At 28.1% G+C, this 10,899-nt stretch overlaps 2 protein-coding genes across 2 annotated transcripts; both read left to right on the top strand.

The window, feature by feature from the left end:
* The first annotated feature begins 3,836 nt into the window (after positions 1–3,836).
* LOC136086170 (uncharacterized) lies at positions 3,837–4,578 on the top strand. Its single transcript, XM_065808450.1, has 2 exons — positions 3,837–4,011; positions 4,268–4,578. The coding sequence occupies exons 1-2, from the start codon at positions 3,837–3,839 to the stop codon at positions 4,576–4,578; spliced, it is 486 nt and encodes a 161-aa protein (XP_065664522.1).
* Positions 4,579–4,626: 48 nt separating this feature from the next.
* On the top strand, positions 4,627–5,166 carry LOC136086169 (uncharacterized). Its single transcript, XM_065808449.1, has one exon. It carries the CDS (start codon positions 4,627–4,629, stop codon positions 5,164–5,166), a length of 540 nt encoding a protein of 179 aa, XP_065664521.1.
* Positions 5,167–10,899: the final 5,733 nt, after the last annotated feature.

Genomic DNA, 10,899 nt, shown 5'->3' with positions numbered 1-10,899 from the left:
AACATACATCTGAATTATTACCTCCCCTTTGTAAATCATTGTACACGTGTTACTGTGATATTGATATTGAGTGATATTGATAGCAATTGTATAACCTTGTAATATCTGTCTGTCTGAATTATTACCTCCCCCTTTTTAAATCACTAAACATGCATTTGAATTATTACCCCCCTTTTTGTAAATCACTATATTTGTGTCGCTGTGATATTGATTTTGAGTGATATTGAAATTTTTTTAGATTATTGAGTTGGAACATCATAACAAACCAAGTAAATATAATTTGACCTCTATGCATTATTTCTCTAATTACGGACGTGCTAGGTACACTTTTTATAGTTATTCCCTGAAAGCGCATTCTCGTTTTGGATTTTTCATAGGGGGATGGAATAATTCAGGCGGTGGGAATAATCTACATGTTTATACCACCAGAGTATAGTCGAATATCATTATTAATATATATTATTATCAAATATATATTATAGAGCTAGTCATATCATTTAAATTTGTTTTTTTATAAATAACTTTTTTTATAATCATAATTAAGTTATTAAAAAAATGTAATCAATATAACTTAATGTTTGAAACTTAATGTTTTTGTATCTGCTTTGCAACTTCGTTAATAAATATTTGGTATTTATGTTATCATTAAATGAGCATTGGCATAAATACCTAAAATTTAGTGATAAAAGTTTAACTTTTTAGCAGATTATAACAATCGCTATTTTAATTTGCTACTTAAATTTTAAATAGAGATTAAAATTTTCAAACTGCTCAAATCAAAAAGCTTAAAAAAACGAAAAAAAATATGTCTGATTAATATAATGATTATAATAATAGTTTATTCATTTAATGAATAATGATTATGTCTTTAACTACTTTATAAAATGTCAATATATTGAGTAACCTTATCTTTCTTTTTATACTTGTATAATAGCTCTCCGGTTTCAGAAACAAAAAACTTTGAAGCTTTTTTTATAATTAGCCTTTTTTCGCTATCAAAGCTCCATCAGGGTATTGCTTTTTAGTTGAATAAGTAAAAACGTTTTGAACTAGTTCATCTTCCATGTTAATATTAAAAAGCGCATATGCAAACTAAATTATAAACTAAAAATGTTTTCCGGACCAAAATTGTTTTGCTCAGACCAATTTTTCAAAAAAAAATTATGCGGGCGGATATTTATATTTTTATGTGATTTTATTTATCGACGGACCAATATTACCGTGACAAAACCCAGCATCTTTTGCATAAGCAGAGAATTTCACATTCATCTGTCGTTCATGAGATTCAATTGCATTCTGAGCTTCTTTTACTGTTTTATAAGAAATTGCATTGAGCGTTTTAGTTAAATCTACAATTTAAAAATATAACTTGTCAACTTTCAACCTGTTTTCGTCAATTTAAATTGATATTTATTATTATTAATAAATATTTATTAACTTCAACTGCTATTTTCGCAATAAATTATTATAAAATATAAAAAATATAATTAAATGAAATATTCAAACCAATAAAACTATAAAAACCTTTATTTGCTTCATCCATTTTTCCATTCGTAGAAAAACTAACAAAAAAAGTCATCAAACACATTTTCTAAATGACTTAATTTAATAACATTTGAATCACATTGTTAACGCCGTATTTGGGTCTAGAATTTTTGAAAACTGTTCAAACAGCACTTTGACGGATTGGATTTAGCGTTTCCCTAAAAATATATTTAAAAAATTAAATATTGCATCCTTATTATAATTTATGATATTTTTACATATCTTATTTTGCTTTGCTGGAAGAAAATATGTTTATTTGTCGGTTTTGTTATCGGCATTATATTACTTCAACTTTAAATAAATATCATTTTCTAAGTATCAAACTTATTCTTACTGTTTAAATATTGTTTATTGTTGTTTACCGGCTCCAAGGCGTACCGTATCGTTAAATATATAGTTAACAAGGAATGTTAATATTCAGAGGCTGCCTTTAGGGGGGGGGGGGGCATTCCAGATTTTGCCGGGGCCTCAGGATTTTAAAGGCCTTATAATTTAAAATTTAAATATATATTTTTTAATAAAAATATTAATATTTTTACATGTCTTTGGATTTGCGAACTTTGAACATTTGAACAATTTGAATGAGAAAAGCATACCAACCGGAATAAATATACTATAACTATGGATATACTCGTTTTCCAAAATACTTTGGCTTTTTTACTTTCATTTAATCAGTTCTGTTTTGTTTCTCCATCCTTGTTGGCGCAGAAGGAAATTGCTTGCTTCATCAAAACTCACCAGACAGTAATTATGACTGGGAGAAAGTTTGAATCTGGTCATTATAAGAGAAAAAGAAAACTCGAGGAAGAAAAATACCTCGCCACTCAAAAGAATTCAATTTTGCGTCACCTTAAGCCACTGAGTGATGCAAATACTCAAGAGACCGCTACTTCTAAAGTTGCACATTTTCCTTATCCTGATGATACCCCTCAACTTGAAGATCCACAACCTCAAGATGATCTTGAAAATCTTCCTGCGCTTGAAGATGATCCAGATACACTACCTCATTATCATGGAGAAGACGATCAAGGTCCAATACAGCTTGAAGAAGATGATAATGGGATTTATGGCCCTCAACCCGAAAATGATCAACAGCCCCTCTATGTTCCAGAAAATAATCTTGTTGAAGAAAATATTACGTTTCCATCAACATCACAGTAAGTAGGAAATTATTTTTGTATGAAAACAGTACAGTCCCTATTATCCGTCACTCGGTTATCCGAAAAGAATTTTTTTTCCCATTTTTTTTTTATTTATTTATTAATTAACCTTTCCTTTTCATAGTTTCTATTGATATTTTGCATATTTTTGCCTTGTTTTGCGTTATTTAAATAATAAAAATACGCGCAATCACATTAAGAACTGTAACCTACTAATGCATACAATTTTTTTATTTTTTTTTTCATTCTTCATATCCTTGTTATCCGACAATTTTTTCTTTTATCCCACAGCTCTTGGTCCCGTATTAGTCGGATAATCGAGACTCTACTGTATAAATCTTTCTTTTCTTCTCTGAAAGATCCAATTCTAATTTCTTTAATTGTTGCATTTCAGAATTGAGGATCCTGCTCTTCGGCCCAAAATCTTAATGAATTCATTTAGAGATATTCTGGTTCAACAAGGTCCTATAAAACTGAAGGAGGAAGATTTTCCAAAAGATGATCATGGACGAAAATTCTCTGTGATGTATTATAAAGGGCATTTTCCAAATAGGGAAACCTATGAAAGAAAATGGTTAGTTTATTCCAAGCATTCAAACAGCATATTTTGTTTTCCTTGAAAAATATTTTCTATCGGAAAAAAGAGCTCAAAATTAACTGAAAATGGATATTCTGATTGGAAACATATAACATCAGATCTCAAGGACCATGAGAAGTCCGTAAACCACAAGGAATACTTTATAAAGTGGATGGATTTAGCTACAAGAATGAAGAAAAATGAGACTGTCAATGAATGCAACTTAAAAAAATCAAACTAGAAGTGGAGTATTGGCAAAACATTTTGAAGAGAATAATTTCAGTCATAAAATTTCTTGCGTCTCACAAATTAGCATTCCAAGGACACACTGATAAATTATTTTCTAAAGGCAATGGAAATTTTTTGGGCTTGATTGAAATGATTTCAGAATTTGATCCAATACTTCAAGAGAATCTAAGAAAAATTAAATCACACAAAGTAAGTGATCACTATCTTGGCAAAAACATTCAAAATCAAATTATTCAACTTTTGGGTTCAGAGGTAAAGAAATCTATAATTTTAAATTGTCAGAATGCAAATATTATTCAATAATTATGGGTTGCACTACAGACGTAACTCACCAAGAACAATTAAACCTAGTTCTTAGAATTTACAACTGCAAGTTATTTGCAGTTGAAGAGCATTTTATTGGATTTGTTGGTGTTAATAGGACAACCCGTGAAGTTTTAACAGAAACTTTTCTGAAACATTTGACAGAAGCAGGTCTAGGTATATTAAATTGTCGATGTCAATCATATGATAATGAAACAAACATGAAAGGGATTCATTCTGGAGTGCAATAAAGAATAAAAGACATTATCCTCAGAGCATTTTTTATGCCATGTAGTGCCCACAGTTTGAATTTGATGGTATGTAATGCTGCAAAATCTTTTTCAAAAGCAGTGTCATTTTTTGGTTTGGTACAAGAAGTTTATAACTTTTTTTCTGGTTTTAATATCAGATTGTCCATTTTAATGAAATTCAGTGCAAACTTTGACTTTGAAGCCACTGCCTGATACTCGATGGGAGTCTCGAGTGGAAAGCTTAAAGACATTAAAATATGAATATTCCAAAGTTTATGATGCTCTAGTTGAAATTGCTAACAGTTCAGAGTGTGATACATCTAGCAAATTTCAGGCAAATAATCTTGCTAAGCAAATGTCCAAATTTACATTCATGGTAAGCTTGAGTGTATGGTATAACATATTATTTCAAGTAAATTTGGTCAGCAAAAAAATGCAGTCTCCAGACTATGATCTATCAACAGCACAAACCGAAATTGACCAACTCAAGTAATTTAATGACTTTCGTGATAAAGGAATTAAGGATGCCAAACTTTTTGCTATGGAAATTGCAGAAGAATTAGAAGTAAGTCCTCAGTTTGAAGCTGAAAACACAGTTCGTCCCCGAAAGAAAAAAACCCTTTCTTCTTATGAATCTGCAGATGAACCAATTTTAAATCCAGAAACACAGTATGTGGTGGAAGTTTTCAATGTACTGGTAGATCAAGGGTTATTATCTTTAACAAGTCGATTTAATCAACTGAAAGAACTTTCTGAGCTTTTTGGATTCTTATATAAAATTCCAGAAGTCACCCAAAATACTGAAGCACTTAAGAAACATAGCAAGGATTTAGAGGTTGCCTTAACTGAAGATGAACACTCAAATGTGATTTCAAATCAATTATTTGATGAAATCAAAGCAATATCCAGTATAGTTCCAGGAAAATTGCTCCCTAAGGCACTGATCAAGTTTATTTTAGAAAATCACTACGAACAATTTTTTCCAAATTTAGTTATAGCATTGCGAATTTTATTGACATTGTCACTCACTGTTGCTTCCGCAGAAAGAAGATTCTCAAAACTTAAATTAATTAAAGCCTAATTAAGGTCAAATATGTCACAGTTCAGACTTACAGGCTTAGCTGAGATATCAATTGAAATTGACGAGTTAAAGAACATAGATATTAGTGCATTAGTTGAAACATTTGCTAATATGAAAGCTCGTAAAGTGAAGTTTCAATGAAGTCATGACTATAATAATAATTTAATAAAAATAATTAAAAAAATTTTTTTTTCATTTCAGGGGGGCCTCACATTTTGATCTTACCCAGGGCCTCCAAAGTTCAAAGGCAGCCTCTGTTAATATTCAATTTGGATCTATAAAAAATTCAATTGTCTCATTCTATTCCATTTTTATTCGATTACAGTACGTGACACGCGTCAAACTATTAGTAAAACAATTATAAAATCTCAGAAACGAAAATGAACTCGAATTCAAATTTAAGTATTTTTTACAAAATCCTAACTAACTTAGTTTATTAAGTTATAATTTAAATATTAAATATAGTGCAATTATTTAAGCATTTTGTGCAGCTATTGCTTAAAACTACAATTTGTAATAAAAACAATAACGAAGTAAGTGAATATTACAAACTCTTATAAATAAAATTTAACTCTTTACTTAATTAATTACACCTAAATTTAAAAAGGTAATCAAAAATGTTCTGCTTCTTTTATGACTTCTTTTATGATCTTGAACTAAAGTTAATACCATAAGAAAATAATAAAAATCAAACCTTAAAATTCATGCAAAGACCTAACTATAATTTTTTTCATTATTCCAAACGTAAGGCTCAAATCATGTCTGGATTACTAACAAGAGACAGAGATATAGGAAGAACATGGGAATCTGGTTCATCGAGAAGAAAAAGAAAGACTGAAACAGAGAAATCAAACCAAGTTATAAATTCGAGTTTGATGAAATTTCTTAAGAAACCCCTTTCAACTGTTACTGCTCCAAAGTCCTCTGATGAAAATCTTGGCCAAGTTTCTTTGGTTTTTGAAAAAAAATCAGCTTCAGAGTCGAGTTTGAACGCCATAAAGATTTAGCAAGTGATAAAATTTGTGACTCAGTAAATCAAGAGCATGCAATTCATTGAGCGATTCATTTATAAACTTAGATGCGGGAAAATGAACATTTCCAATAACCAACTCTCAGCGTTATGACTTAATTCAAAGCAGTCCCCATCAAAATATAGAGAAATCTGATGAAAGTTACCCTAAAAATGCAAATAACAGACATTTTTCTAAATTTCGTTTTACCCAAAAACAGATTAACGGCGAAACTCAACACCGCAGATGGTTAGTTTACTCCTTGTCAAAAGATAAAGTTTATTGCTTTCCTTGTAGACTTTTTTCGCATACGCAGACTCAGATGGTGAAAGAAGGATGTTGTGACTGGAAAGATCTGAGTCGAATATTGCATAGACATGAAAAACATCTAGGACACATGGAGTGCATTAAATGAATGGAATTTTATAAAAGAATCAAAAACGGAAAAATAATAGATAAGAATTAGATAAGGGATTGGTTATAATATCTCAAAAATATTGATATAATATGATTGAAAGATTGAATAATATAATAAACTTTTTAGCCTCACACAATCAGACATTTAGAGGTCATCGCGAATCACTTAACCAGGGCAATATCAGAAACAGTGGTAACTTTATAGACTTATTTAAGCCGTTATTCAAATATAATCAGACGCAAAAGTAGCACTTGCAACGAATTAATGAAAAGCAAAGTGTTCAAAATTATTTGAGCCACGACAATCAAAATGAATTAATTACATTGATGTCGGAAACAGTTATTGATGAAATTATACACAGAGTTAAACAAGCACAGTAGTACGTCTTTTTGCTCGATTGCACCAGAGGTGCAACTCGTATTGAACAAATGCCAATAATATTAAGATTTTGCAATTTCTCAATTACAGTGATAGAGAAACATTTTGTTGGCTTTATTGCCGTTACGGAAACTACAGGAGAGTAATTAGCAAACTCCATTTTACAAGAACTAGAGAGAATTAATCAGGATATTCAAAATTATCGAGGACAGGGATATGATAATGGCGCCAACATGGCAGGCATTAATAAAGGTGTCAAAACAAAAATACTCAACATAAATCCAAGAGCATTCTTCACACCATGCGGATGTCATAGCTGGAATTTACTTTTAATAGGTGCTGCTAGTTCTTCTACAACAGCTAAAACATTTTTCGACTTGATTAACAAAAGCCTATGTACTTTTTTCGAAGTCAAGCAAGCGTTGCGAACTTACAAAAACTAAATTGAAACTAACACTAAAACTTCTTTCCGAAACATGGTGGGAGAGTAGAGTAGGAGCAGTAAAAGCTATACTGTTGCAATTTGATAATGTTATCGAATGTGTGAATGACTTGAAAAATAAAACGGACGATTCGGAAACTCTAAGCGACTGCAAAGCAGTTTTGAACAAAATATTAACTTTCGAATTTATTGTCGCTATACACATGTGGTACGAGATTTTATTCCATGTAAATAATGTAAGTAAACTATGGCTATCGATTCCAATAAACTTAAAAGTCCCTCTTGATACTTTACATTCATTTTGTACTTGGATTCAAGAATTCCGTAATAATAGATTTGAGAAAAGCGTTGTAGATGCACGATTGTTTGTGGAAAAAAGCGCTTACAAAATTGAGTCACAAATTAAAGAAAAAAGAATAGCACGAAAACAACAAATGTTTGGTTATGAATACATGGATGAACCTGTACAATCTGCTGAAACACAGTACAAAGTAAATTTTTTCAACAAATTGATAAACGCAGTCATAGTCGACACTGACATTACATTTTAGAAAATAACTTTGAAGAAATATATCCAAATCTTTACATAACAATCAGAATCATGCTAACATGATCTTTTTTAATTTGTGTTTGTTCGCGTAATTATTGTTATTAATTCATATCATAATTAACAATAAAACTTATATGCTCCTCCTTAATTTTTCTATCTAAACTTTTAAACTTATAATGAAACCTAATATTTAAATATTAAGAACAAATAAGTGTGAACACCTTTATCAAAATTAAGTATAAAATAAATATGTTTGAAATAATTAACAATAATAGCTCTGACTTGTGTTTATTAACTTTCAATAAAATATAGTGCTCAATAAAAATTCAGGCCCGGAAATTCGGCCAAATCAAGGTTTGTTTTTATTAATGGTTTTTTTTTTTTTACAAAAGGGCCTCGCAAAGCTAATTTCGAAGACGCATTTCCACGAGTTGCCTTGCGCCACCCCTGGGTTTATTTTTTAATTTTTACATTTTTAAAAAGGAACTGGTACATTAAAAATTAAATTATAAAAGCACATTTAAATGTGCTTTTACAAATTTTAGAATTTTTTTAACCTTTATATAATATTTTTTTCAGAGAAATTGTTTCAAAACCGGCAAATTCAATGTCCCGCGGACCTTTTTTGGGATATTCGGAACTATCCCGGAAAAAATCAGAAAACGGTATTCTCACCCTAATATTTGATGTCATATCTAATAAGTAATAATATTATGTCTAGTGTTTTTATGCAAATCAGTCACAAAAAAATAAATGTTTATAAATAATTATTAGAGCTATCTAGCTGTGAACGTGATTTTGAAGCTATTTTTAAGCAAAACACAAATAGAAAAACCAAGATTATTCCCTTCCTAAAATAAAAACTTTTATTTTCTAAAATAAAAACTTTTATCTAAATTTATTAGCACTATTAAACTTTAATAGTGCTAACAAATTTAAACCCTTTCTAAAATGAAAGTTTTTATTTTAGGATATTTATTCCTTAGTTTAAATTATATTTATTTAGGACTTAATTTAAATTATATTTATTTAAGACATTTATACTTGAATTTAAATTATGTTTATTCTTTAATTTAAAGAATAAGTTATTAATTGTAATATGGGAAGTTTAAAAAAATCTTTGAATTTTTCCATCAATTGGTTGACAGATTAACCACATACACCTACTTAATAAATGATTTACTTATTGTGTTTTTGATTTATATCATTTAATACATAAACAAAAATATAATATAGTATGTGTAATGCATGAATACATTTAACGCAGAATACGTTGTTTTTTATTTAACATATAAATTAGTATGAGGAAATCTAGATTAATGTAATTCGGTTCCACGAATACAGAATTAAAAAAATGAGTTCAATACAACCAGAACACTCAGCACTACCTGAAGTAGTAAGTAAAGTTTTGATTAATTCTTTTTTTTTTTTATTAATGGTCTTATAATAAATTTTTATTAATGGCCAGGCTTGTAAATATCTATAGTATTTTGCATTAGTATTTTAGTTAATAATTATATATGCACATAGCAGAAATTATTATTTGTTGTTTTTAATTAATCGTGTCTTTTAAAACAAAATAACTATACTATTTTTAATTAGTTTTACAATGAACTAGAAGTCGAAAAATATTCTTCTAAGTAAGTATATATATATATATATATATATATATATATATATATATATATATATATATATATATATATATATATATATATATATATATATATACATATATATACATACATATATATATATATATATATATATATATATATATATATATATATATATATATATATATATATATATATATATATATATATATATAAATTAGTAAAAAACACTTATCTAACTTTTTCCTACAACTTTAAGTTTCACCATTGCTGGATCATCAGGAAGAGTTTATATATAGATTTACATATAGAGTTTATATATTATATATATATATATAAATATATATATATATATATATATATATATATATATTTATATATACATATATATATATATATATTATTATTATTATTATTATTATTATTATTATTATTATTATATTTATGGAAGAGTTGATATATAGATATAGATATAGATATATAGATATAGATATATATATATATATACACACACAACTGTTTACAAGCTTACAAATCTTTACATTTATGGTTTTATTTATATTATATAACTATTTTATGATTTTTTAAATCCTGCATTTTTTTAATATAGCTAAAAAAAAAAACAGCTAGGAAAATTAAAAAAAAAAGCAAAAGTATTAATCTATTTCATTTCAATTCATCAAGTTTATTAGTGTTTAATAGAATGATGTGTTTAATAAATATAGATAGCATTATGATCATGTTAAAGTTAAATCAACAGCAACAAGTAAAAATTTAAAAGTCAAACTTATATTGTAAAGTTTTATTATGTTTAGTACTTATTTGATAGAGATTCAAAATCAAATGACCGAATGGGCTTTAGAACTACTTAATTTACCTGCCAATGAGCCATGTATTTCTTCCTTTTTTTATCACATTGAACATCCTTCCACCTGTTTTACAGATCTAAACGAGTAATTTTATTTTATGCTACCAGTAGAATGATTATTATCTAAGTTTAAAAAGCCTACTCTTCAAACTCTCAACAAAATTGAGGATTTTATATTGGAGTTTACTTTTCCTTAGGTAAGTTGCCATCCCTAAAGCTAAAGGTTTTAGGACTGTCCACTATGCTATCTTTTTTTTTTTTTTAACATAGCAAATTAGAATTTATTTTATTTCTATCAATATTTTGTCCAATAATAGCTTTTATAGACTTTTGAAAAATGTTTATAAAGTCCCTCATTATAAACACTTTTTCAGTTTTTTTTAGTGTGCAACAATTTCCTGTGCAACAATTTCCTAAAAAGCAGCTGTTAATGGCTCTTTTTGTTTAATGT

Source organism: Hydra vulgaris, chromosome 10 (genome assembly GCF_038396675.1).
Source record: "Hydra vulgaris chromosome 10, alternate assembly HydraT2T_AEP".
Taxonomy (NCBI): domain Eukaryota; kingdom Metazoa; phylum Cnidaria; class Hydrozoa; order Anthoathecata; family Hydridae; genus Hydra; species Hydra vulgaris.
The sequence above is the reverse complement of the archived record's forward strand: the minus strand, read 5'-3'. Positions and strand labels throughout refer to the sequence as shown.